This window comes from Musa acuminata, chromosome BXJ3-1 (assembly GCF_036884655.1).
Source record: "Musa acuminata AAA Group cultivar baxijiao chromosome BXJ3-1, Cavendish_Baxijiao_AAA, whole genome shotgun sequence".
NCBI lineage: Eukaryota > Viridiplantae > Streptophyta > Magnoliopsida > Zingiberales > Musaceae > Musa > Musa acuminata.
In genome coordinates, this window is record NC_088349.1 from 13,061,927 (window position 1) to 13,089,902 (window position 27,976).

The following is a 27,976-nucleotide window of genomic DNA, read 5'->3' on the forward strand; positions in this document are numbered from 1 at the left end:
CAACTTACATTTTTAACCAAGTATAACAGACAGTAGGACTAATACTTCGAGTGTCACCATAGCAGCATAATGCATATGAGACCCTATCCATCATATAGCATTTATGATGATCTTATGTCATGGGCCTATGGAATTACTTCAGGCAGCCAAGACAGATGGAACCTATAAGGTAATCCATATCACGTATCATGGAAAATATTTTTCATATCACAAGATGTGGAAACTATATCATGGAGATGATACATAGCCCTTGATTCAAACAAGATATTTTTCCCAATGACAAATAGTCTGATGACCACAACAATCAGACTCCAAAATGGTGCCAAAATAGAGGTGTCATTAGTCATCAGTGTAAACTACTTAATACGATACCAACATCGTAAGACCTGCAGATGAATGATCATAAAAGGAAGCAGAATTATGATCCAGGAGGAAAAAGGCAACACATACAGTACACAGCATCAACATATTTAACAGTGGCAACCACAACACTTGTTGACAAAATGTTCAACAACTGTGTTATAAAACATAAGTCTTGAACTCATAGTGTTCCCAATATCTTATTCTGGAAAGGCTAAGACGTAGATCAGACAGCACACTAGCATTTAGACAGGCTATACTGCACTGGCAAGGGCACCGACCTCAATTAGCAGAGGTTCCAGTTTACCTTGTTGATGCTTTGCCAGGGTATCTGTTGAAACACAAGTCAATCAGAAAGCTCAAAGACCTGAAAAGGCTAATTGAATATACACATAAATTAGGCCATTTTTCATCTATACTCATGAAGGTATATGCTCCTTATCAATGGTCAAGTATACTCTGTAATTCTTATGTTATACGATATACTTTGAACAGAATTTCTTGGAATGCAATTTAACATTCTAAAAAAGATTTTAAGATGAATCATTCATCAATCAAATATAAAATCAGAGGCTTTCAGTATAAAAATAGAGAGGAAAGGGAGGAAATATAGTTCTGCTGCAAATTTACACAGGAAAATGAAAGGACAAGGGACATACCATCACAGCCACCAATATGTTTCCCCCCAATAAAAACATTTGGAACAGTCCTCTGACCAGTCCATTCTGCCAGTGCTGCTTGGATATCAGATCCATCACCTTAATAGAAAAAAATTCAAGGCATCAAAGGAATTTTAGATTAGAGCCAATCCTAGCATCAAACATAGTGGGATGACTGGACAATATTCACAAAAAATGAAAAAGAAACTGTTGATTAATGAAATTTTCAATCCATGAAATAATACGGCTGAAATTTCAGTTTACCGCTGTGAATATTGCTTCTCAGGAAGGCTAATGTAAAAAGTTCACCAAGACCAAGTAAGCTCAGACCCAGTCTACTTTGCAGAAAGCATTAAACTCTATAGTTTATGCATAAGCTACAATCCATAAAAAGAGAAAGTATTCATAAAAGATCTCTCTTGTTCCTCAGATGAAATTGGAAGTTGGAACCCCTCCACTGCTTCTATGGAAGAGAACATAAACAAGGAATTTCAATTGCAAATTCCATTCCTCACCTTATGGCCCAACAAATACTATATTATGAACAACAAACTAATGCTGGATACAAAATAGAGTACAATCACAATCTAAAGGTGGAAAAATCTTTGACTACAATCAATCAGATACCTAAATTAGAAAAAAAAGGCCACCAAACAAATAAGCATACAAATTACATCTACTGCCACATAAGAAAGAACACAGGAAAGATCACCCACATGTCATCACATCATGACCTTCAACTACTCATACCATCAGTAATCTGTATTCAAATATGTTACTTAATTGGTCAGCAAGTCCTAAAAAAGTGTAGATTCACCACTAAGGCCTTTTATAAAGCTTTGATTAATGTTTCCTATAGTTTGAAAATCCAAAATGTACAGAAGATTGTTAGTGATATGATTAGTTTACCACTTCTATAAAGTACTATTACTGTGACCATTTCAATCTATCAAATCCTCGCCTTGATCTGAAGAGCACTCTGTAAATCTAATTTGAGATCTCAAACAGGAACAGAACACTTGAATCGGATAAGACAACAAGACATACCATACAAACATTTCCTTGAGAGTTCATACAATAACCAAAAGTGAAATAAAAGTGCTTGTTATGACCAGAAATAGCCAGAGAAAAAGGTCCACGTAGAGAATACTCACTCTCAACATCCAACTCAATTGCCTTGTACCTGGCCCCCAACTGATCTAGCAACTTCTTCAACCTTACGCAGAATGGGCAGAATGTCTTGCTGCAACCAGCAAAATATCAAGCTCAACTCCAAGCCAACCATGCCACAAGGTGGAAATGGAAACATCCACATTAAAGATGAGCAAAATTGGATCAGGCAAACAAGAACACAAAAGCAGAGCTTTTTATCCCTTTTCCATAACAAGAGAGAGGAAAAAGCTAATAGAGTATAAACGATTTTGGTCCTTTTAGCGAAACATACGCAATAATAAAAAATCGAGGGTTGATACCGGAAACAAAACAAAAACTGAGGGATCATAAACACAGATTAAAAAAAACGATTTCATGTCTTTTTACAGATCAAAAAAGAAATTGCAGAGTTACAGTCGACAATAAAAAAACCACCGCTGTAGTCTGCAGGTTATGAAAGAAGGACAAAGATTTTTTGCCCGATCGAAAGAGGACAACAGACTCAAACACACAGGCGAGAATCAAAGATCGGCTCTGCACCATCAAGATTTCGGCCCATTTTCCCATCAAAACAAGGAAGAATACATTAAAGGATTTTTTTTTTTTTTTTTGTGATGGGGTGATCAACATGGTCGAGAATCAAAAACTAGCTTAGATCCATGAAGATTTCGGCCTCCTTTTTTTCCCCAATTAAACGAGGAGAACAAAAGTTAAACACAGTCGCGAATCAAAAGGCAACTCTGCACCGTCACCCCTCTTCATCGATCAACAAGACGGAACAAACCAAAAAAGGAATTAAAGGTAGGGAAGTGATGGATAAGGAGAGGACGATCTAGACCTGAAGACCACGACAGGGTTGGAGGAAACGGTTGCCTTAGCCTTTTCGAGAGCCATGGTGTCCACCGCTCGCTCAATTCCAGCCGCTGCCGCCGCTACCTATGCCGACGCTCCTCCTAATTCTTCCTGGGAGTTGACGAAGTGGGTCATAAATAGGCTACGTTCGCTGGCTTCGGCGACCGATCTTGGACACGTGTCAGCACACCCACACCCTCCCCCCTCCTTAACCCGGCCCGTGGGTCCAATTTGACGGGCCCGGTCTAAATCTTAATAAAATAAAAATGTATATACAAAAACACTTCGGATAGTCTTCAATTGCTAATATGATATTTATATTTAAAGTATTATTATATACATGCTTTGATATAATATTTTTTATTTAAAATAGCATATTTTTCCTTAATAATTATATATATATATATATTTATTTATTTATATTATGATCCTCCGTATATATTTCTTCCTTCAACATTCATCCAAAAATAGCTAAGATTAACAGTGTCATACTATAATTAATGTTAGTTGTTTCAAGACAGAAAATAGAAACAGCTTTTCAATTTTGGAAGGATATAATATGCATAAAACTTATGTTTAGAAGGTTAAATACGAAAATCACTTATTTCAATATATATATATATATATATATAATATCAACTTATCTAAATTTAGTGATAGTGACAAGACTTTTATCTCCCACCAACAATTTTTTGTTTCTCCTGTTTTGTTTTCTTGTTATGGTTGTTGTAATTTTCATTTCGTATAATTATTATCGCTTCGATAGATAGATTTTATTTGTTAATATGCCAATAGAAATTCTGGTTAGGATCAAACTTATGAGGCCATATAAAAAATCCAAGTCAATACTAAGCTAGATGAGCAAAGGAAACAAAGGTCAAAGAACAGCAGTTCCTACACATATAACCTCATAAACTTGATGACATATTAGCCTCTTGCAAATTTTAATGTGCCATATATAATTTTTGATACATTGAAGATGTAAATTAAGTACATACTGTGCTTAAAATTTAAAAAAAAATTACTATAAAAATATATTAGTTATCCATAAAAAGAAAAAAAAAAAGAAAAAGGAGAAGGTGGAGGACAAGGAAGTCATACTTTTTTTACATTTAACTGTGATTTAGAAAAAGCTATTAATATAAGGAATCCATCACATAGACAGAAGAAGCATTTGGAATTAGCCAGATTGATGTTGAAAACTTACTTTACAAACCTGCTTTGTTAGAAGCATTTAAGTAAATGGTTTGCTGTTTCATAGATTAAAGTCAAATGAACCTTTTATTTCTCATGTTTATTATATGGTCATGAGAATTTTGCATATGCATCCTTGTAAATTATATAGATATATGATATATATACATATATACAATGTATGAGGAATTCAAAGATGATATCTTTGATTCCTGATAACTCAGAGAGAAGTAAAAATATATTTTTCTACCAAAAAATAACTTTGGCTCAAAAGATTACTATCTAGACATCAGAAAACACAGCAGAAAAAAACTTAGATTAACTCTATCCAATTCTCTGTTTTCTTCCTCGATGATGACTATTTGGTTTTCTCCTTTATAGAGTTAGGATTTGTCTTAATCGAATCAACCCTGCCGTCTCGTTGCAAAAGTAAATGCGCAACATTAATGTCTTTTCACAGACTAATTGTGCAAAATATAGTGCTCAAACGTGCACATCATCTTTCTCTTCCGACTTGCAGCTCTTCACAAAATTGCAGGTAATGATGGTATCAAAGACCAGGAGGAGGGAGTACGAGTAGGCGATGGACACAGCCTCCAAAATGGCCAATGGTTGCAGCTTCCCACCGGACTCAGAGTATGGCCTAATGACTCTAAAGTGGAAGAGAGCTTCCATGGCGGCCGCTCCGAGACTCGCAGGCAGAGCCAGAGTGATGGCGGTGGCCATCTTCCCATGGACCAGCACAAGGGCCTCGAGGATGCACAGGTACCCTCCGGTGTTCTCGGCGGCAGAGATGATCGTCGCCATGTTGCATGTGATGAGAGCATGGGCGAGCACCAACGAGTAGAGAATGACGCCTGCGACGGAAATGGCCAGCGTGAGGCTGCTCGACGCGAGGTCGAGGACGTCCGCGGCGTTGAAGGCCAAGAAGAGGAGGGACAAGACGGCAGCGTTGGCGGCGAGAACGAGGAAGGAGTTGCAGAGGTACGTGAGCACAAGAGAGGGGTAGAGACGGAGGAGCGAAGCAAGCGAAGGCAGTTTGCCGTGGATCGTCTGAAACACCGATGCTTTTGCTAGGATCAACGAGGTGGCGCCGAGGGGGAGAGCGGCGACGAAGGAGAAGGCGGCCTGCGAGAGCTTGACGTTGAGGAGGGCGAAGAAGTGCGAGGAGGGAAAGCCGGAAGCTTCGAAGAGCAGCCAAAGGCGGGAAGAGATCACCGGTAGAAGATAAGGAGAAGAAGACTGAGAGAGAAGAGTGGCAATGGAGTAGGGGAAGACGAGGAGTGCAGCGGTGGAGATGAAGGTGTGGTAGCTCAAGAAGAATGCATGGAAGGAGGTCCTTAAGATCTTGATGGCCTCTCCCATGGTTTGTGCAGGGTCGAGGAGCTTCCAAGGTTTGTCCAGTGGTGTTCGAACATGGAGTCCTTTTTCTATGGGGAAGAAGAGTGTCTCATGGTGGTTATGATGTGGTAATGTCAACCACCAAAATAAGAGCTAACAATGGGTGAAACAAAAACCAAGCTTGGTGTGTGCCAAAGTGATTGGCTTAAGATTGAAGCGAGTTTTGCTTTGTTTTGAAGCCATTTGAACAAACACCCCATATTATCGAAGCAGAAGCAGCAGCAGCAACAACAACAACAGAAAGGAGAAGTCATTGTCCATGGTCTGCCAATGGTTCCTCAAATTCAGAAGCTGGATCTCATCTGATGTTGATATAAACATATATTTTGTTTCATCTATTGACTTGAGAATTTAGATGACAAAATTTAAAATGGTATAAGAGCTAAGAATCCTGTGTTCAGATCTTACTGGTGCCAGGAATATATAATTAAAAATGATAGGTAAATTAAAGATGATTAAAATTTGAAGGACACTAACATGATGCTGAAGCACAAGCTTAGGGTGAGAAGAGGTGAATTGGAAAGTTAGGTGCAAATTGATAGCTGGTTAGGTGGTTGAGGAAATTAGCTTTGACTAAGATGATCAACTCCACTCTCAACTTTGAAATGATCACCTTCCAGTGAGACCATAATAGCTTACCCAAAGTATTCTTGTCAGTGTAAAGAATGTGATCCTCTTAAATTGGATGAGACATGAGTTAATCTATGACCTTATCACTCCTCATGCTTAGGTGAAAAACAGATTGAAACCCCATTTATGAAACTTAAGTTGATCAGATATAATTTGTTTTCTTGCATTGTCTCAAAATGATCTGAATATGGCACCTTCTGTCCTGATATCACCTTAAATTGTTTGATCAATACTACTACATCTAAAGTGATGTCTTGAATGAAAGAGGTAGAAATAGGTTGTGCCAAGACTAGAGATGTAATCAGCAGTCCTGATGTCAGGATGTTAAGAAGGTGCTGAGTGCATACAAGGAAGATTTATGTTCATATCATGCAAGGCAACATAATCACTTAATTTCATCAACAAGTAGGCAATTTCAAGCCATGAAGAGCAAGTGATATAGCAGGAGAATCCAAACACCAAAGTGAGCAAAAAGAAGAGGCCATTGTGAGGCTGGTGATCGGTCCTGTCCACCATGTTATCATGTGTGTCAACAGGAGGGATAGAAAAGTTCTTCTTGGTGGGAGGTCAAATAATTTGGTGGTGGACATCCTCAAGGTTTCTGGAACTAGATCGATCACTTGTATGATCTATTAGAGACTGGCAGTAAGTGTTAATTTATGCAAAAAAAATAAAAATAAAAAGAAGACTGTTTATGCAAAAAGCAATCCAAATAGATATTGTATTGTGGGTGAAGAAATGATCATGTTCTGAATTTATAGAATCCAAGGGAGTGTACATCTATCTATTCAGAAAAGAAATTGTCATATCCCGAATGATATATATTCAAAAAGTCACATATCTTTAGTTTTAATCATTAGAAAATATAACTACTCAAACAAGGCATTTTCGCGTCGTCTGATAGAATGTAAACAATTTGTTAAATCATCTCCTAAATTTCACATATGTTCTAAATGTTTTGAATGTGGGTCACATTAATTCTAACACCAGCATTTTGATTTAAGATAGAGATTTGTTTGGTGTGGAGGTACCCAATTGTGCTCCTCTCTTATGAGGTAGGTAGGTCACCTATTGATAATTGATCAACTTTTCACTACATGGGTTCTACTTGTTTAATTGTTGTAAAGCAAGAAACCAGAAGGTGGTGGACCTACTCATTTGACAGAAAATAGTGGCCTTGTGCAACAGAAAGTATGCTTTGTCCACTGTGGTTTCATCCCCCATGTTCTCCTGGAACAAATAACAGCAGTCTGATAGGCATTTCCCAGGCAAAATGCTGAAGCATACAAGAGAAAGAAAGATCAAATAATATACAACTTGAATAGAACTATCAGTGACAATACATAGGGAGTTGAGGAGAGGTAAAGGCATGATGTAGATTCACATCTGTTTTGTTCAACAGATCAATGGCATGAGAAATGGTTTGTGAAAGTAGTCTTGATAGGAAGAAAGCTCCTATTTGTCCTGCGAGAAAGATATCAAGATATTTCTTTATAACATGATGAGATTATTACTGTACTATGGTAGAGAGAGAATATTCAGAAACATTTTCCTGCTTTTACCTCTTTTCAGGGTCACTTAACCTCTTATTTTTCCACTGTGAATTGCTTCCATCTGAAAGCTGTTTGATCAGGTGAAAGTGATGAGCTTATTCACCATGTGGTTAGTTCCTAGCTTGTCCCAAATCTGTCTTCTAACTCAGTGGTAGGGTCAAAACATGCAATTGTTGTGGAGAGAAGAAGGACACCATCACACCATTTGAGTGTTCCAAGTCTTGGGTGAAGCAGCAGTGCCTATAAAGTAGCAGCTCTTTCCTTCTTACTGAGTATGGATGCATGTTTTGGGTTCTGCAGGCGAGAGCTGGAGAAAACTGAACCCTGCACATGATATAAAAAGGTGCAGCTTTCTCCAGCTTCTCTCCTTCACAGGCTCAAATAATTCCACCAACCACTGTTTCCAGTTCAGAATCACTTGCACTCAATTTGGTTTCCTTCAATATCTCTCACCTCCAATGTTGAAAGATGAATGTAAGAATTGGTGGGCACCGAACCCTAAGTCAGATCAATGCAGGCTCAGTTCCCACCAATATCTTACCTTCGACTGCTCAACCACATTTGTACCAACCATTAACAAATTTTTCGGTGAGAATTTATATTGTGACTCAAGTTTTTGCCTCAAATTTGATGTCATTTTACCGAATTTTGCTCAAACTAGGTAAGGTCAATAAACTAATGCATGTCTAGATTTTTATTTGATTATTATATAAAATGAAAATGGGTTCATTATGCACTTGTCTCTTCAAGCTTCAAGGTTCTTGTTTATTACAAGACAGATCTCCATCATGCCTTCAATGATGGGGAACATGTAACATCATACATCACATCACTATCCACACATCTCATCAAGCAAGCAAACGCACGACCAAAGAGGAACCTCTGTGCCGTGTGATGGATGCATGGTATGTCAACTGCAAACTTGGACCATACAGAGCAGAATTCAGAAACCAAACAGCCATAGACATATTATCATGTTAAAAGCTAAATAAGATCATCTAATTAGATCTCTGTTTGATATGCAAGAAACATCAACAGCAATATCACCATGTATGATGGATGTGGATGGATCAGTATGGCCAGTCTACCACAATGCAATATCGAGGCTATAATAATAGACAGTATGCTGGTTCTGGCAATGTCAGCAGTTCCTGCAGGTTTTTCAAATCACATATCTAGCAGAAATCCAGTATCGATTGAGGTTGCAAGATTTGACCAAAATTATATCTCCATCTTGTGGCATGCCCCACGGAGGTGACAGTGTCAACAGCAGAAGCTATGCAGCTGTCATGCGTTGAGATGATCTTGTCATTCTGCTGGTATCTGAAGCAACTCTCGAATACCTTCACATACCTGAAGGTTTATATTTGTTATTGTCTTCAGCAGCCAGATATTAACTTGTGAGATATAAAATGATGAAACAGTACTTATTGTCTGAAAACCTGCATCATGTAATTTGACCAAGAATACAAGTGCTCTCCTTTTTATGATCCTTTAATTACTTTTTGCCTCCGAATGAAGCAATAATACATTTGCTTAAATTATCAGTGAAAGAAGTAAGCCTGACCTAAGAATGTTTGTGCATACCAAATCTACATAATACCAAAAAGAGTAACATCTATAATGACGTGAAAAAAATAACAGCAGTACTTCCACAAGGCCAACCAAATTAACATTGATCATAGTTTCAGGCCCAACTAGTTGCCTTAAATCTAGAAAACTACATAGCATCATCTGTAACTCTATACTACTCTAACAAAACCCACCTTATGCTCCATTACAAGATAATAATGCAGAATTTTCCAATATGTTTACCTCAACAATCAACACATAGAAACCATAGGTACTCATCTAAATCTTAAAAATTCCTAATAGAGTGAAATATATAAATGTATATATCATAATAATGCAATACAACAAACAGGCTACTGGAATGCTACAAACGTTTAGATGAACAACTTAGCAAGTCTTTTGAAAGAAAAATTACAAAGGCATGCCTAACATATATTTGCGATTAAGAGAAAGAAATTGTTTTGCACAATGAAAAAATCAATTACGATACAGAACCAGCACACTTACCATCTTGATCTGCGCTTTGATGTTTGCAATCAGGTGAGTGTACTCATCTATTTGTCTGCCAAAATAAATCATCAAAGAAATAGTACTTTGGAGTAGAACATAAAATGAAAATACACTTAAAGAAAGAAAGACTAGAAAGCAGAAACAAGCCAATGTAAGAAGTTTCATCAATGTCATGATCTTCTACCAGCGTAAAACATGTATCCATGGCAACTGATTAATCATTAACCATCACCACTAACATATCTCCATCTTATTCCTCGCCTTCACTTATCAAGACAACAATTTCACCTTCCAAAATCAGGTTCACGAGAACAAAAGAAAAAATCATTTTAATAGGACCTGATGCCATAAAAACACAAGTTGTACGATCCATCAACATATCCTACAAAATAAACTTGAGGACGGAGTCCATTGTAGTGCATACTACACAACAGCTCATGCAATAGTGACAATAAGAAATTCATAGGCCTTAAATAAGGCAGCTACCTTCAAAATGCATTTCCCTAGACTCACATGTTACAAAATGTTAAAAACAATGTATACGATACAGCTTGCAAAGATTGCCCGAAAAGTAAGTTCGATGTAGCCAAGACCTATAAAAAAAAAAAATCACATCTGGTCATCCTTTACATTAAAGGACCATAATCACAATACCTTCATCCATTGATTCACATCTGAAAAGAATGGACTGATTCAAAGATTCAATCAAAATCCAAAGACCAATAGGACACTTCTGTTTCATTATGAAATTGACACATTTTTCCAACTCTACAAGAAATCCCTAAAGAATTCTCAATTTTCCAATTTAAAATTCACATTGATTCACAAATCCAGAAATAAAAAAAGAAGAATGTCAAGATTGAAAAAGATATCTTGTACAAATACAAATGAGAACAATAATGAGAGAAAAAAGCCTTACGTACCAACTATCTATGAAAGCCTACATGAATCTTCTCCCATCTAGCAATATGAAGGGCCAGATTTTCCATCTGTACAAAAGACACATTTTCTCATCCTTTTGCTGCTATGAAAACTCTGTTTCTTTTTTTTTTCTCTCTTTCCCTTGTAAGAACTCAAGTATAAGTCATGTGCCATTTTCTTACAGTTCTACTAGAAGTTCTCTGAACATTTTATCCACAATAGTCTTAACAAACTTCTGGATAACAAAAAACATAATTGTTGTTCTCTGTTTCTCTTAGTGCATCTATTCATCCATCTTAAATTCCTCATCTTAACCACAATAAATATCTCTGAATCATATTTTCTCACCATCCATTGTCTGGAATAGCTTCATAGCTTGATCAATGAATCTTCTAACAGACATGCTGACCACACTACTCACCCTTCAATTTGAAAAATAACAATAAAATAACATTGAAATGAAGACACAAAAAATAAATGTGCCCAACTATTGGTCATTTCAATTAAGATACTTTTGTCTCCACACCATTCAATGGCATACACTAGAAGTATTTCTCTGGTTCAGCAAAAAAAAAAAAAAAACAAGTAACTTACCTGGCTAATCTTGCTTCCCTCACTGATATGAATTCAAGTGCTTCCGACCAAGTGAACTCAACATGAAATCCCAACCCTATATCTACAAATATGCGGCGGGTGTCAGGTCTGCAAAGTGCATATATAGGAAAGAGAATGAATAAATTTCTGTAAACCCAATGATAACCATATAATAGTACAAATTCATATGGAACTGGTAAAGCATCCACAACAACACAAATGTAAAGGTAAATATACAATTTGCATATACACAGCCAAAATTAAGCAAGCTCGGTGTCAATAAAAGGAAAGCATGTGACTAATTTTAGGTAAACTCAGCATCAACCATACAGATTCTTTTAGATTTGTCAGATAAAAAGTTCTAAAGAAGAGTACAGGTTAAGTGGGTCATTGCTTGTATATATCCATGTGAGGGTGAGCCTTGGTACAATGGTAAAATTGCTCCTTTATGATTTGGATGATCAAGATTCAAGTCACAAAATCAATCATAAATTGATATAACTAGTCAAGTCATGAGCCACTAGATTATTCTTATTTCTTTTATGTTTTCCTATATGTCTCCTTACGACATTATTCCAAATTGACTCATCTTGTATAATTAGGGCAACTACACGCATCTTTGATTGGCACTAAATTTCCCCATTTTATCTTCAAACTCATTTCACAAATGAAAGTGCAGCCTTCTCTTAGCATTCCTCATCTCAGGAAATCTAACATGTTATTTCCTGATTACTTAACATTTTGATCCATAAATCTAAGGCACACCATAATAATCATAACTATACTTCTAATGACACTCACCACTTTAAAGTTTAAATAATGTGTTTTAACCAATGATTGAAATTTCGTACCGTACCGGTGTACCGAGCTTTGCTTGGTACAATACGACGCACTGCTCGGTACACTAGGGCATACCGTTCGGTACACCAGCGCATATCGCTCGGTACACCAACGCATATCGCTTGGTACACCAAGAAGTACCAAGCGGTATGCCTAAATAAATAAATATATATATATATATATATAATTAATATATATATATAATATAAAAATATAAAAATCAATATATAAAATATAAAAATAATATAAAATATTTTAAAAAAGATGTACGCAGCCTCGACGACGTCGCCTCCTCCTCTTCTCCTCGTCGCCTCCTCTGCGACATTCGACAAAGAACGCAGCAAAGAAAAAGGCCGTAGAGTTGCAGACAAGGAGATAAAGGAGATCGTCTCCTGGATCTAGATCGTCGAGGGAGGGCAGCGCCAGATCGGGATCGAGAAAGGGCGTGGAAACAAGTTTGCGCTAAGGTTCTCCCGATTCTCCCTCTTCTTCGAACGTCCTCTCCTTCCTCCTTCTTCGATGCTTCTCCCTCAGTCTCACCGCGACCAGGCTAATACCGCCCGGTAGCAGGCAGTAACGGTCAAAATTTTGTTTGTTACCGCTTGAAACAGCCCCATATCGTCTAATACAAGGCTATATCGAGCGGTCCGGTACGTACCGCCCGGTACGGGCGATACGATTCGAAATCACAAACCTTGGTTTTAACTCTATGCTGCTGAATGATAGATCCAAGATATCAAAATTATTATTTCTAGAAGTTTATTGTCCATCTATTTTTGCACATGCTAGTAGAAATAACTAAGGTCAACTATATGACATCAATAACACTTTATTTACCCAAAGAAAATATGAGCAGCAACAGGAAGATGGTGTACATAAAGAAAAACCAATCAAATAGCAAGTTAGAAACCTAGACCTGATAGAACTCAACCCATATCCATATTCATGTTGTGAAGAAAAAGGTTGAAATGTGTGCCACGGCTATCAATTTACATAACCAGGCGTGATGCCACTTACATGCCAAGACCCAAAACAAGTTGTAATGATTATTATCATGGGTTCTAATACTTCAAATGGTACAAAACAACATTCCTGGCTATAAAATGTATTCAATTTTTCCCTCTTGTTTGTAGTTTTGCAAATCTCACATCTGTTTATTTTGTCAATCCAAGCAATATCTCCATTAAATCAAAACAACCATGACTACAATTAAGATATAAAAAGGACGGCGTAACATCTTGATTATGAGTGGTGCAAGGAACACAGTGGAAATACCTTCATCGCTAAAGAAAGCAATAAAGGTGTGTTCATCATGATGTTTGTTAAAAACCATGTAATACCTATTAAAAAAGCTCAATGATCACCAGCATAAGCACAAGGGAGGAATTTTACACGAAAAGAAAATATAATCCAAACTGAGAGATTTACACATCCGCTTGCACGTAGACTTCGGAGCCAAGATTGACCATGGAACGAAGACGGGTCACCCCATTCTTCTCCAAGCTCTCAATGTTCGTCTTCAAATCGGAGCTATTATCCCACAACAAAAAACAAGCAAAAGGTCAAGAAAAACAAATGGCAAAACCGTCTACACTGATCCCCTCGCCATCGAAAATAATCGAGAAGGGCCAAAAAAGGATACAAGACCTTCTGTTGCTGGAACACCTTATCTCTGCAAAGCAGAAAAGAACAAGCTCGGGATATCAGAGCTCCAAAGAATGCATCAGAGAGCCACCAAGACGGAGGAGGAGGTACCGCTGAGCGATGGCTTTAACTAGGTCGGGCTTCAGGCGGCGGTCGACGAAGTCCTCGAACTTCTTCACCTTCTCTTCCCGCAGACGCGCATCGATTTCCTCCATCCGCCCGTCGGCCGCAAGATGGAGGGAGGGGAGGGGTTTCTCTCGCTCGCTCGCTCTCTTGGCTTGGCCGCTCCTCAAGTGTTTTATTGAGCCCTATCGTGTTTTGGGGCATTTAACCCAAATTTGTCTTAAATCCTTCATAATAGCTTCTTTTATATATTTTTACTTGGCTTTTATCATTCACGCCGTAAAACCAATTAATGATCAGATCAATCCAAAATAAAAAATAAAAATAAAACCAATTGACGACCATATCGATCCAAAAATCGAAAGTTCTTCGATCGAATTGGAGAATATTTAGACTCAAATTGAATTGGTGACCGTGAGGCTGCTGCAATCAATGCGAAGTCGACTCCATACTAGATTTTGATGAACATTTCGAATTCGACGAGTGTTCGGATGTCGCTAGAGAAATACTTTGTTTTAAAGATTGTAAAAATTGGATGATGTAATATGTACGCAAATAAGTAAACCATACTAGAATTGAACTCCAATTTTGTGTTCCTGTCTTTAATGATTGATAGGAATTTACTGTTGAACAATTAAGATAATCTTAAACTTTCTTCCTTTACTGTAAGGAAAACGATAAAACAATCATAAATTTCTTCTAAACTCTAACATATAAAAATAATATCTTAAATCCAATAGACGCTTCGAAAGCATGATATTTTTATATTCAGAACAGGATATTGACATTTCTAAAGATATTTCGAATAATCCGTAGAGTCAAACCATATCAAGGATATAAGAAGTAAAGTTGATATATTGATTTCCTAAGTCGTGGATCAACCCATTTAACTAAAAACCGCTTTTTTTCTCTTCCTCGTCTCCCCTCCGGATCCAACCATCGGCAGTCCAACCTGCAGGGTTGTGCCACAAAATAATTGATGGATGACAACATTAGAAAGATAAGGAGTCTGGTTTGGCTTGTTCGATCTCAGACTCACAGTGTCATTCAGCATGTTTCAAAACCAGCGATTACAGGATAAAATCCTACACGAAGGAACAGTAAATTAAACACTTAAGACAGAGGCACACATAAATTTAGCTAATAAGATTATATTGTGTTTCATTATAGCCTCGTGTTTCAAGAACCAATCGGGAGCAATGATGCTCTGGTAATTAGTTGGATGCCGTCAGATGCAAAATACCAAAACTTTTGTTTTATTTCAGCAACAAATAGCAAACTAATCCACCTTCTTGTCGGCTTTAGCGTCTTCATCTCGAGGTGAACTGCTACTGCTGGTGCTTAGTTCAGATGAGGTTTTCGATTCATCGTACTCCAACAGCTGTGCACATCAAGAGGAAATCGGCAGGAGTCACTTTCAATAGAAAATTTGAGATAGAATGACAACATGAATTAGCAACAAAAGAGCCTTCTAGATACTGGATCGATGCAATAAACCCATCAGCAATGGTCAATTTGCTATTGTAGTTTCTCCAAAAATGTACTAAAAGTTCCACCTAAGATTTAATATGTTTACAACTTTGTGAGTCGACCAACATACACAGTCTCCATTATGTAGGGGGCATTATTATCATACCGTTATCGAATCCATTTCTAATTTCTCTCCTCGTTCATCTACAACTCATATCTCTTTATCGTAAATCAACAAAATCAACTGTCGTCTCTTTATAGTAAATCATCAAATCAACAAAATCACTTGCTTGATGTTCCTCGGTGATGGGGGAAAAATATATGCACTTCTCTCTCGTAGATTGAAATAGCAAACTGACATCAATTCCAATCCAACCGTCGCTACTCATCCATACTCATATACTATGGCAAACTGGTGGTGGAAAGAGAAATTGGTCCAATCCAAATCTTTTCCCCAAACTTATGTGCTCATTTTACATCAATTTTTTATATGCTAGGTCTGCTTTACAAATCACATATAAAGAAGCAATTCATAATTGCAACTCAAGTATATAAATCACTATTGAAAAGGTAAAATTTCTCTTCCAACTTTGCTACTTGGGAATTAAAGCTCCAAGGTGCCACTAAAAGAAATTATATGAACAAAGACCATTGACAAAAAAGATACTGTACGTACCATTTTTACATCCCCATTCCATAGGCAATGAGCACCCACAATTCCAATTACACCAGGGACTATATAAAGCAAAGCAGGCTGCATGTCACAAAACCCCCGGTTAACAGAACATATAAATATGAAAAATAAAAACTAGAACTGGACAAGTTTTAGTAAAACGCTTTATAAGTTTACCTGGGCAGCTTGAAACCAGTTCATGACAATGATTGTTAAGGTCAAACCAATAATATATCCCAAAAAGGCACTATTGAAATAGCATATTTTCTTTCCTCTTGACACATCAAAGCGCAATGCCAATGCTACAAAAGTCCCTGAACATTAACAAGCATGTCAAACTTCAACAAAAGAATAGACTGCAAGTATGAGATGGCTTCCAGATACACCAACTTAAAATTGGAGCAATTCACTTAAAATATTAAATAAAATTGGGATAGGAGAATTTAATGGAAAAAAAAACCACCTGTTGATTTGTGGCACAGCCAGATAGGCCGACTGAAGCAAACAACAGAATTCCAGGTATATGTTCTTTCATGAACTTCAATGCATGTAGTTTAATACTGCTTAACCTTTCTACAAAGGCAAGTGATCACAAGTCAGAATCCTCTACCATGCTAATAACCAATGTTTTTAAGTTTCCGACTAAGACCTGTACCGATTGCTGACTGGATTAGTATTCACTACACCAGGTGGTGAGTTTGGATTGGTAGAACTATTGAACAGTAACCCTGTCATTTTGACTAGTCTGTGTCCCTTTTGTTTTTTATTGGCTACCAATCTATACAGACTAGTCCAACCAATGTATAAATCCAAGGTTTTCAATTTCGAGTATGAAACTCATACCGGTCCATGGTCCGACCAGTAGCAGGCCTGGTCCATTCTGATGTACTGAAACATGGTGGGGTGGGGGCAGGGTGTTTTGTGTCGAGAAGGAGAAGAAGAGGATGAGGGGGAGAAGCAGGGAAAGGAGAAGGATGTGAAGAAGGTGGAGGCAAAATACGAGGGAGTACACAATGGGGGCAATGTGTGACAGGCGAGGACCAAAGGCGGCAAGTGACATGATAAGTGGTGGGCTAGACGTGCACACAAGATAGAGAGAGGGAGAATTGAATGGGCTATTAGGGTTTTTTAAATAAACATGTTAAATAAAAAAACCATGATTATCAAGTAGTAAATTGTTTGGAAGTGGATTGCCTGATCTAAAGTGATCAGTGTGTTAGTAACCTGTAATCGACAGACCAATATGTCCTGGGTGGTACATAGCAGTCTGCCAGATGTGTAGAACTATGTTTAAATCATTGGCTTCAACAATCATAATCATATTCATTCCACAAAAGTCACTTTCTCTACCGCTCATGAAATATAAAAAAGTACTCAAAAATCAAAATTATTTAGTAGAGTCACTTTTTTTATAGAACTTTCTCTACCACTCACTCAGTGTATGGCTTTGTTGTTGATGTAGTAGTAGTAGTATTTCTAGCACTACCATTTAAGTTTATACAAGCCTTGGTGCCTAATCACATCTCAACAAAATTCACTCTATGGTATAACTAGCCGATATCATTCACTCTCTTCTCTAGCTGCTTTTGCAATGGTGATAGGAGTTGCCACAATGATATGCTTAATACCCAGTTAGACAACTTTCTCAATTAAAACAATCATGTGACCTATTGGCTTGTCTCGGCAAATACATTCTATGGTTTCATCAAGCAACATCAAACCCAAGTGGTAAATGAACCTAATCAAGCATGAACCAGCTTGATTGATAACCAATATCAAACTAAACTAGAATCAAACATGAAGCAAGCCTTATCCAGGCTCTGTAGGATTGACTTATGTTGATTCTAGATCAACTAAATCCATTTATGGTTGCATAATAAAGAAAGATGTGTAACCAACTGATCAGGAAACCCAAACATCAAGCTGCCCAGGACTTGTCCACTAGTCATCCATTAATGAGCCAGTGAATGCCAAGTTTTACCTTCCAATAGCTTCCGGGTTACCCTTCCTCAGTTTCCATAAAAAAAATTATCTAAAAGGCACTACTACCCAACCTAAACAGTTAATGATCTATTAGGATAGAAGAATTACTTCAGCATATAGAAAAACAAGCCTGACCTAAATATCTCACCAGGAATAACAATATCACCAAGTCCAAGCATAGAAAATCGTCGTGCAGCATCAGAAGTTGGGAATAGAAGCTGTTGGAAACAAAACGAACACAAGTGTTCATGCTAAAGTGATCACATATGTAGATCAACCACCAAATATCTAAATGTAACACCCTAGAGAACTGACCTTTACTGGAGCATCAAAAGATTTAGCAACACTAACCATCACAGGCGTGAAGAATACCCAAAAGATATCATAAAAAAATAGTCCAACCTGGAATTGGAGTTAAAAGGCATAAATTAGACGAACATATTTATTATCATTCAAACAAAAATCTGAACTGTCCTGCAGTAACAAAGACAAAGGTTGGCACAATTGATTGATAAACTTGCTTACCAACAAAACATTTTCCTCTATTCTCAGGAGCTCATAAAACAGAAGGTAAAATCAGTATATGATTAAAAACTGATAATGTCAGCAATAATAAGTTAGATACAACCAAAAGACCATACCAACAAAATACATGTGATTGTCATGGGCAGCTGCCTAACACCTAGACAGTGGATATGATGCCTAAGCTTTAGAGGGTTTCAAGCCTCACTACTGGCCGAGGCTCTGAAATAGTCACCCGCTTAGGACCCTAAGGCTGGAATTTCTCTGAGGCAACTGTTTAATTGTTATAATTAGTTATTGTGGATGGTAAAAGAATGAAGATACTCATCTTTCTGACTATAAAAAATACAGGTTAAAAGATAACTAATTTCTTTTTGCATAGGTTACATGTAAAAGAATGTTTGAACATACTACACCAAGAAAAGCTGTTTAACAAGCTTGTGTGGCAAAAAATAAGAACAATTTACATACTCAAATTTTCTTTATTATTCAAATTTCAACTATAATACATGAAATTAATATAACTTAACATTTTTCCACTTGATTTTGTTAATGTCTTAAGAGACATTTTCCAAATAGATATTTGAGAATAAATCCTAGCAAGACTTAGAATCAAAGTTTCAAGTCTCTGGCTAGCCCGGTACAACACCAGTGGATACCTGCCCATCAACACATGATATGCTGGGAAACTGATTGGCACTAACCAAAGAGAGAGAGAGAGAAGGGGGAGGAGAAGAAGAAGGCAGGGGAGAAGAAGCGGAGGGGGAGAAGGAGAATGTGGAGGCAGAGGTAAAGAAGATAGTGGAAGAGCAAAACCAGAGAAGTTGGAGGAGGAAGAGATTTACCAAAGGTGGGGGGGGAAGCCATGATTTTAGCAGGGAGACCGGGAGCAACAGTGGGGAAGCAGCAGAGCAACAGGGGGAAGGCAATAGCGAGGAGAAGGTGGCGGATAAGGGAGAGATATTTCGAGAGAAAGGAAGGAGTGGGGCATGAGAGAAAAGATTAAAAAATTAAAAAAAATTACATGAGTATTAGGTGGTAGGCTTACTGTCCAATACCCACGGTTTTAACTATTGAAACCGTATGATAAACCCAGCTTGGTAGGGTTATCGGGTGGTAACCACTGATTCCAGACCAGGCCAATCGATTTTCTAATTAAACCAGTAAACATCAATGATACAGACTAATCTGACCAATTTTTTATTCCTTGCCTAGGATAGTATGAGCAAATAATGAGAAAACATATCTTATTTAATCTGTGTGGAATACTACCTTATGATAAAATGCATACTGCAGGTTTTCTAAAATAGTATGGATTATCAAATGTGTTTATACATAAATATGTACAACTAATCTTGAATTCAAATGCATACCTAGGCCTTCATCGTAGGCAAAATGACAAATTTGGCCACAAGCTTGCACAGATTTATGCAGATTTCAGTCAATCATCATGTATGAATATTATGAGAAAAGAAATAATTTCAATATCATTGTACCATATAACAATGATCAAGGTGATATTCTAGCAGATGGGAAAAATTCTAAAGGTTGCAGTAAAAGTTGCTTAAAAAGTTTGACAGACAGTAGAAAGATTTGCCTAACATGTAATTATATTAGATGATTGGAGCCAGATCTACGAAGCAATACTGATTTATAGACTACTCAGACCACATTCCCTTTAACTAAACTTAAAAAATCCTAAAACAGCCAGTACCACAGGATTGCCCAAAAGTGGACAAAAAAAGAGATCTCGAAGGGTAAAGCTTGAAATTGTAGGAAACATGATAAAACTAGTACAACTACTTGATGTTGCTTTCCTAGAACAAAGCACAATATTTGACACAACAAGATTCCAAAATTCAGTGGAGAGATCGATACATGTTTTATCATAAATGCCCCCGTGGTCCTTTCACATTCTTGCAGACATGAGAGTGTCCCCTTACGAAGCGTTAGATTTTATTGTGCAATCATCCACAACAAGATCCTTAAATTTACTGAAAGTAGCCACAGCAACATGTCAACTAATCAGGTTAAAAAGAATGAAGGGAAAAATAAGCACCAGCATCACATAATCTAATCAGAAGAAGAGAAATGCAGGGCAAAAAAAGGCAGAAAAGAACACTGAATTGCATAAAACCCAGATTCCTGACCGGTGCAATATTATCTCAGTATCTCTTAAGTTAAAAACAAAGGAAGTTCTATGTGTTGCAAACTGAACAATCCCAATGCTACTTTCTCTTCCATGATACCATGGATAAGGTACATATGTTGTTTTTTAAATATCATTAAAACAACATTTCTTTTAGATAATGCAGTCAATTCTAACGAACAAATTATTTATTCAAGATGCAAATTCTTAGTTGTTTCTTATGATCTGGCACTAAATGCTAATGATTAAGGTCAGTCATAATCCAATTCCAAGATATCTGAACTAACGAACTTAATACTTAATAGTAAATGCTTCAAGAAGAAATAGCCATTACAAAATCTAAGCAAAATTGTACAGCAAATGTAAGTAACAGAAGATAAATCCAATTGCACATGGAGCAAAGAAAGCTTTGTTGTCCTTTACCAAAAGAATGGCACCAGTTTTGAATGATCCCAATGACAGCATTTCAATTCCCTATAAAACAGACAAGAGCTTGTTGAATGCAATTGGAGAATCTTAGTCAAAAATAAAATACAATTTCTTTTCAAAGTTTGAACTCTATATACTGTATTGCCTTCAAGTGTCATTTAAAGTTTAAATATCAAGAGCATGTGTAATTTCATATTCTGGGATCAGGTGGAAAATGAAATCTGTCCAATATAATGTGGGAAAAGGCTCCAGCAATTTCAGAATAGCATATCACAGAAAAAAATGAATCCCAACAGGATGATATTCTAAAAAAGATGATCCTTGATATCCTCTCAATCTGGCTGCGCAGATATGAAAAACTATGTCCCCATTTTCTATAATCTATTACTTTTTTCTCTCCAAGACCTGTATTCTCTTCCATCTTATGTCCGTTAACCCTATTTTCCATTCAACCTTGAAATCATTTTAGCCTTGGTATGTTTTGTTCCTTGACAACAACCAAAAAGCTCCAACTTTGAACTCCCTCAATTTTTGAAAAGAATCAAGTTCAGTTCCTAGCCATGCCAAACTCTTGAAAGCAAGGTCCGCCCTACCGCACCGTATCGGAGTTTTGACCCGGGCTCGGTATGGTACGGTACGGTATGGCCCACCGATATACCGAGGTGTACCAAGCGGTACACCTGATTTTATCGATTTATCCCTCCAAAATATCTGAAAATTAGAAAAAAAAAGTTAGGATAGTGTTTTCAAGTTACAAATACATACCTCTTGATTAGAAAAGTTAGGATAGTTTTAATTATTCTCTAATTAAAGAAAACGAATACATACCTCTTGATTAAAATGTTCTTCCTCTTAATCTTCCCAAATTAGCCTCGATTGAATTCACAAATCGTTGTTTTATAGAGTTTAGGAGAGAAAAAGAAAGTTTGAGAAAGAGTTTAAATGAGTATAATGAAATAAGGGAGAGAAGAATAGTTTAAATAGGAGGAGAAAAAGCTCCAACGGTCAAATTGACCGTTGGAACACTGTAGCACTGCTACTGTGTGGTAACGGTTGACCGTTGGAACACTGTAGCACTGCTATTGTGTGGTAAAGGTCGATTTCGACCGTCATCGAGTGGTGTCGGACAGTAATGGTCGAAATCGATCGTTACCGAGTGGTGTCGGGCGGTAACGGTCGAAATTTCGACTGTTACCGCCCGATTTTGCACCGTATCACCCAATACGAGGGTTTTTGGGGTGTACCGCCCGGTAGCGGGCGGTCCGCGTACCGGTAACCTGTTGGACCGGTACATATCGCCTGGTACGGGCGGTATGCTTCGGTACGGTAGACCTTGCTTGAAAGTATAGTACTATTGTTCAACAAAATAATTAGTTTGTATTATGTGTATCTACAGCAAACAATGAGAAAATCAATTTTTTATAATGAATTAATGATATCAAAAAACCATCTACCTTACCCAGGTCGGGTTTGGGAAAAGGCAATAAAGCTTTTCCCAGTACCAATACATACTATAAACTATAAAGCAAGGTCTGTCGTACCGAAGTGTACCGCCCACACAGAGCGGTACGTACCGGTCCGATAGGTTACTGGTACGCGAACCGCCCGCTACCAGGCGGTACGCCCCAAAAACCCCCGTATCGGGCGATACGGAGCAAAATTGAGCGGTAACGGTCGAAATTTTGATCGTTACCGCTCGGTACCACTCGGTAACGGTCGAAATCGACCATTACCACACAGTAGCAGTGCTATAGTGTTCCAACGGTCAATTTGATCGTTGGAGCTTTTTCTCCACCTATTTAAACCATTCTTCTCTCCCCTATTTCATTATACTCTCTTAAACTCTCTCTCAAACTTTCTTTTTCTCTTCTAAACTCTATAAAACAACGATTTGTGAATTCAATCGAGACTAATTTGAGAAGATTAAGAGGAAGAACTTTCTAATCAAGAGGTATGTATCTGTTTTCTTTAATTAGAGAGTAATTAAGACTATCCTAACTTTTCTAATCAAGAGGTATATATTTGTAACTTGAAAACACTATCATAACTTTTTTTTTCTAATTTTCAGGTATTTTAGAGGGATAAATCGATAAAATCAGGTGTACCGCTCGGTACACCTCGGTATACCGGTTGGCCATACCGTACCGTACCGTACCAAGCCCGGGTCAAAACTCCGGTACGGTATGGTATGGCGGACCTTGCTATAAAGTATAAAGTATGGAGAAGTTTGGAGGGAAAATGATAAGCATTTGTTTTACTTTAGATAGGTTTGATAATGCAATAAAAAACCTTTTCAAGTAAAATAAAAGAAAAACAAGCAAAAAATCACTAAAGAGAGCATATAAACCAGGTACATCATCAATCATCAAAACAATATAAAAGTTAAGAGGAATACCATAAATAATTTATATTTTAATAACTAACCTGAATGCAGAATGCAATTCCCAAAATATTGTTTGCCAGCCAATGCTTCTTCAAAGCATACCAGAGGCAAAAGAAAGTTCCTGGTATTGAGGCAACAATCTGGGACCTGGTGAACTCTACTGAAGCAGCTGTAACAAGAAATATCAATATGATAGTACATCATTCAGTGAGAACTCATTAGAATTCTGTGCGAATCATAATTATCTTATTTCCATTGAGACAATGCTTGCTCTCATTAGAATCCCTTTATCAACCTTTCTTTCTTCATTAGTCTCTTTATATCTTTGCTTGTTCCACAAGGATGCACTCTATTATATATGAAAAATATATGACACGAAAGCTACAGAATCCAGAATGTTAACTGAAACAGCTTAGGCAGTTTTTTGAAACCATGCCCAAAATTTGCACTTACAGACCACAATGAACTTTGAAAATTCTTGTCATCATCCTTGATGAGTAAATTTTATCCCTCTACACAATTTTAGATCCTAAAATTTACAGCATTCGCTACACTGTATTCCTTGAAGATCATGCTAAACCTATGTCAAGAATATAACTAATCAACCAAACCAGTAGCTGCACATCTGAAATTCCCCTAAAACGGTAACTTGTATTTGCATTTTCATGGATCATTATTTTTATAAGAGATGGTTTTAATATGTTGAGCAATGATCATGACTTCAAGGTTGATTGGTGATCAATGTTGTGTTGTTTATTAAAAGCATTTAGTCAAGGTAAATAAGAGTACAATGAGAAGGCTATTAATAATATAAGTATAAGCTGCAGCTAATTGACAGTTGATACAGTGAGGCACCTAAAACAATTTGCTAGCAGCAGATAAAAAGAACAAAATTACAAATTCAGAACGAATGAAACATATGACACTGTCAACATAAATTAATTTGACACAACACAGAACCAAGGAAAAATAAATCAGAAAGTGAATATAACATACAATCAAAATAAGGAGCACGCCAAATTATGAGGTCATTGTTCCAATGTTCTGGAAGAAAACGCTTAATTGCTGGTGATAATGTTGCTCTGCATGTCAAAATTGGCAGCAACTGAGGTGTTAAACCAACTAATCCTAGCAAAAATCATTGATAAAATCTATTTTTACTGGAAATGATAAATTACTCACGAGATAGCCACAATCCCGAGAATAAAGAAGTAACATGTCAGTACTGCATTAACCAAATCTTTGGAGAAAATTTTGAAAAGCAGAAACAACAATAACAGCATTGCACTTCCGACAAAAGGAAATCGCATGGCATGCTTGTTTGATATCATCTCCTGCACATATTTCATGAACACATTTGATATAGGTTGGTCAGTCTTAACCAATAAAAAGAACAAATTTTAACCTAACTGATAAAGATTTTGACTAGGTGACTGAAAATTCCAAAAACTTCTGTTAGGAAGTACCCAATACATTTATAAACTCTAACATCTCCTCTCATGTGGAAGCCCTACTCGCACGTTAAATTAAACCCAAGTGTATGATGCAAGTCAATTAGAGAGAAGGGCATTGCACAAGTGTTAATGAAACACCTGACAAAATAGAGAGGGATGGACACAAGATTTGAACCTATAAACTGTTCTAAACTCATGATGAAGATTTTAATATATCTACGAACTCTAGCATTAACATATCCACTCACTCCCATCACCCTGCTCACCAAACCAAACAAACACCTGTGCAAAAGGCCACCCACCAATGTTGTATATGAGGAGGATTTATATATTTTGCAATTCTCCCTTGCAAGTAAAGAATTGTTTCTGTGACTCTGGACCTTAGTCACCAAAGTCAAGCATGAACAATCTTACTGTACAATCAAGTCCCTCCCACCACCACCTCTCACCATCCAAAATAAAGAAACTAACAAATAAAAGATATGGATAATACTCACTGGAGGTGGCGTTGGCTTGACTGAACGATGGCAACCAACATAAACAGTCAAGCATGCTGTCAAAACTACATTCACATTGGGATTTATCTTCACTAATAGTGGAGCTAAGGTCAGACCTGCAAGAAAATAAATGTGAATTTTAAATTGTCCAGTTATAGGACCATTTATAAAACAAAATCCCTTTGTGACGAAGCCAGTTGTACAACAACCTAACGACACTTCTTTTAGAAAAGAAAAAAGTTAGAAACTTAAAAGAAGGAAAATTGAATACCTTGCAACCTGGGTGAAGTAACCATATGTAAGAAAATTTCCATGAACAATTGTTTATAAGCAGTACAAAAACCAAGTACATTTCATCAACTATTATCAAAACTTTCAAAGACAAGCTTATAGAAGTCTTAACGAATTGCATCTAACAAGCAACTCAAGATAGTTTCTATTTCATATTAGTCCCCCCGAATTTATTAGCGTTGCATGCATTTCCTAATTCATGTGTGTGTGTGTGTGTGTGTATATATATATATATATATATATATATATATATCTATATATATATAACAATAGTTCTGTGAGAAAAGAAGTCTAAATATACCATATTTCACTAATAATATATCCCTTACAAGATGCTGCCACTGATGATTCCATTGGATTTCATTGAAGGAATATGCAAACGAAAAGAGAATTTTAAGGACTTCGATGTAACTAAGAAGAATTAATGAACTTACATGCAAACTTGGAAAACTAGGGTGACTGATAGAAAAAAGGGTATCACGTATTATAAGAAAGCACTTTATACACAACATCACCAGTTTTATACTTATTGAACATTGTAACAAGAGCATAATTATGGAACATATACAACTGTTTCAGTTTATTATAATCAAAGAGATACTTGGTTCCCCAGAAAAAATTGAAATTGAATACTCATCCAAACATAAATAAGTTTTCCAAACGAAAAGATCTAGCTAGATATTAGCAAAGGTACCATACCTAAAAGAGCAAGATTTGCAGCATGCACGAGTGTACTCATTGTAATCAACTCAGACTCACTAGTAAATAACTATCACAAACCGCAAAGAGCCGATGATTCTATAGATTGACAAAACTGGAAAGAGAAGTGATCTTTTGATAGAAGATTAATTTCCCAAGACTACGGCAACAGGTTGAGTGACGTATCCGGGGTACTGTCCTCCCAGAATTAAGTCCTGCACCAGGAAAAGCAAAAGGCATATAGCAATTATCAATATTCTCATACAGATCCAAACTTACAGTTAGTACAAGAATTTCGACAAATATTTAGGAAACAGAAAGGTAAAACAAGAAAACGTCTAAAATTTGTTCAAAAATGTTTGATTCAGAAACGTGCACAAGTCGAAAACACCAGTCTTTGTTGGAAACAGAAACTGCTATGATGATCATCAATCCAAAGAGAAAAGAAGCAATTTTGCTTCCCCCACATGAAACGCTCTCGTAGGACCTCTCACCCAAGTTAGGAAACGAATCGAAGAACTACCAGCATTAAAGCAAAGCAGAAGTCCACCGGCAAGCAGGAAAATTCGACAGACAGTGAAGCATTCTTGTAGACATACCAATTCTGGCCAAAAGAAAAAATCAGATTTTTTTGCACGGACTCGGTATAACTACCTCGGGTCTCCGCTATTCAACCAAAGGCACAGCCCCAAAACCCAATCTTGTAGCCTAATCCAAGGCGACAGTCGCACTCCAGGACAATTGGCCGACAAATCCAAGAACCGGAACGAAAGGGATCGGGGTTAGAGATCCATACGACAGCGAAATAGGAAGGAACGTCAGCGTACCTTTGATTCCTGAGATTAGGGGGGAAAGGTTAGAAGCCCTACTAGATCCGGGACAGAGATCTTCTGGATTCGGCGTGCCCAATAAACCTAGATTGAGTACATGCATCGTGCGTTCGAACGTTTGGATGACCGTTTCGAAACGCACACCGCTTTGATTCATGCCGCCTTCGGCGTTTCTTTAGCGCGCGCGGGAGAGTCGTATATGAGAAACACGAGCACAAGCGACGTCTACAACTACGAATGTGTTGATTCGTTGGTGTATTATTGCATAAATGATCGATGTAATAAAATTTTATTTTAAGTTTTTAAAAAAACATTATGGACGATCGATGTGACATTCGCCCGTGATATAATGACATCATATTTTATTATAATGCTACTTAATATAATAAAAGAAAATAAACATTTAATATTTTCTTATTTGATGTGTTATTAAAAGGACACTAGATTTAATTAATATTTAATATTTAATGGTTTATGTACTATGTTTATTATTTTTCAAATATATAAATAATATTTTATTTTAGTTTGTTAGTTTGTCATTGTTTTTCAATTTATATATTATTTTATTTTCTTATAAAAAATAAATGATAA

At 36.9% G+C, this 27,976-nt stretch overlaps 4 protein-coding genes across 5 annotated transcripts; all 4 read right to left on the minus strand.

The window, feature by feature from the left end:
• Positions 1–447: 447 nt before the first annotated feature.
• Positions 448–3,155, minus strand: LOC135628519 (glutaredoxin-like). The gene is made up of 4 exons (XM_065135231.1): positions 3,010–3,155; positions 2,174–2,262; positions 1,020–1,118; positions 448–691 (listed from the first exon to the last, which is right to left on the minus strand). The coding sequence occupies exons 1-4, from the start codon at positions 3,063–3,065 to the stop codon at positions 615–617; spliced, it is 321 nt and encodes a 106-aa protein (XP_064991303.1). The 5' UTR covers positions 3,066–3,155; the 3' UTR covers positions 448–614.
• A 1,394-nt stretch (positions 3,156–4,549) lies between these two features.
• On the minus strand, positions 4,550–5,616 carry LOC135628570 (uncharacterized). Its single transcript, XM_065135317.1, has one exon. It carries the CDS (start codon positions 5,580–5,582, stop codon positions 4,701–4,703), a length of 882 nt encoding a protein of 293 aa, XP_064991389.1. The 5' UTR covers positions 5,583–5,616; the 3' UTR covers positions 4,550–4,700.
• A 3,127-nt stretch (positions 5,617–8,743) lies between these two features.
• Positions 8,744–14,199, minus strand: LOC103996568 (uncharacterized). Its single transcript, XM_009417494.3, has 6 exons — positions 13,994–14,199; positions 13,881–13,910; positions 13,667–13,768; positions 11,399–11,506; positions 9,881–9,935; positions 8,744–9,154 (listed from the first exon to the last, which is right to left on the minus strand). Exons 1-6 carry the CDS (start codon positions 14,095–14,097, stop codon positions 9,110–9,112), a joined length of 444 nt encoding a protein of 147 aa, XP_009415769.2. The 5' UTR covers positions 14,098–14,199; the 3' UTR covers positions 8,744–9,109.
• Positions 14,200–15,060: 861 nt separating this feature from the next.
• Positions 15,061–27,614, minus strand: LOC135628777 (signal peptide peptidase 2-like). 2 transcript variants are annotated; one of them, XM_065135681.1, is made up of 13 exons: positions 27,383–27,614; positions 26,556–26,770; positions 25,566–25,681; positions 24,797–24,948; positions 24,611–24,696; positions 23,656–23,783; positions 21,226–21,276; positions 18,447–18,533; positions 18,280–18,349; positions 16,326–16,462; positions 16,152–16,229; positions 15,294–15,386; positions 15,061–15,090 (listed from the first exon to the last, which is right to left on the minus strand). In XM_065135681.1, exons 2-13 carry the CDS (start codon positions 26,593–26,595, stop codon positions 15,076–15,078), a joined length of 1,053 nt encoding a protein of 350 aa, XP_064991753.1. In that variant the 5' UTR covers positions 26,596–26,770; positions 27,383–27,614; the 3' UTR covers positions 15,061–15,075. The 2 variants fall into 2 exon arrangements, with proteins under 2 accessions (XP_064991753.1, XP_064991752.1); XM_065135680.1 differs by having other exon boundaries at positions 27,210–27,614.
• Between the last annotated feature and the right edge of the window lie 362 nt (positions 27,615–27,976).

Bases quoted from the DNA above. Each gene is read 5' to 3' on its own strand.
- LOC135628519 (XM_065135231.1), bottom strand. From the start codon at position 3,065: ATGGCTCTCGAAAAGGCTAAGGCAACCGTTTCCTCCAACCCTGTCGTG. The intron at 2,263-3,009 runs GTCTAGATCGTC...TGCTGGTTGCAG, and splicing joins AACCCTGTCGTGGTCTTCAG to CAAGACATTCTGCCCATTCT. The intron at 1,119-2,173 runs GTGAGTATTCTC...TTTTCTATTAAG, and splicing joins AATTGAGTTGGATGTTGAGA to GTGATGGATCTGATATCCAA.
- LOC135628570 (XM_065135317.1), bottom strand. From the start codon at position 5,582: ATGGGAGAGGCCATCAAGATCTTAAGGACCTCCTTCCATGCATTCTTC.
- LOC103996568 (XM_009417494.3), bottom strand. From the start codon at position 14,097: ATGGAGGAAATCGATGCGCGTCTGCGGGAAGAGAAGGTGAAGAAGTTC. The intron at 13,911-13,993 runs GTACCTCCTCCT...TCTGCTTTGCAG, and splicing joins GTTAAAGCCATCGCTCAGCG to AGATAAGGTGTTCCAGCAAC. The intron at 11,507-13,666 runs GTAAATCTCTCA...TGCACTTTGCAG, and splicing joins GTCTACGTGCAAGCGGATGT to ACCTGACACCCGCCGCATAT.
- LOC135628777 (XM_065135681.1), bottom strand. From the start codon at position 26,595: ATGAGTACACTCGTGCATGCTGCAAATCTTGCTCTTTTAG. The intron at 25,682-26,555 runs GTATGGTACCTT...ATTTTCTTGCAG, and splicing joins TGCAAATCTTGCTCTTTTAG to GTCTGACCTTAGCTCCACTA. The intron at 16,463-18,279 runs GTGAGATATTTA...GTTAATGTTCAG, and splicing joins TGGTGATATTGTTATTCCTG to GGACTTTTGTAGCATTGGCA.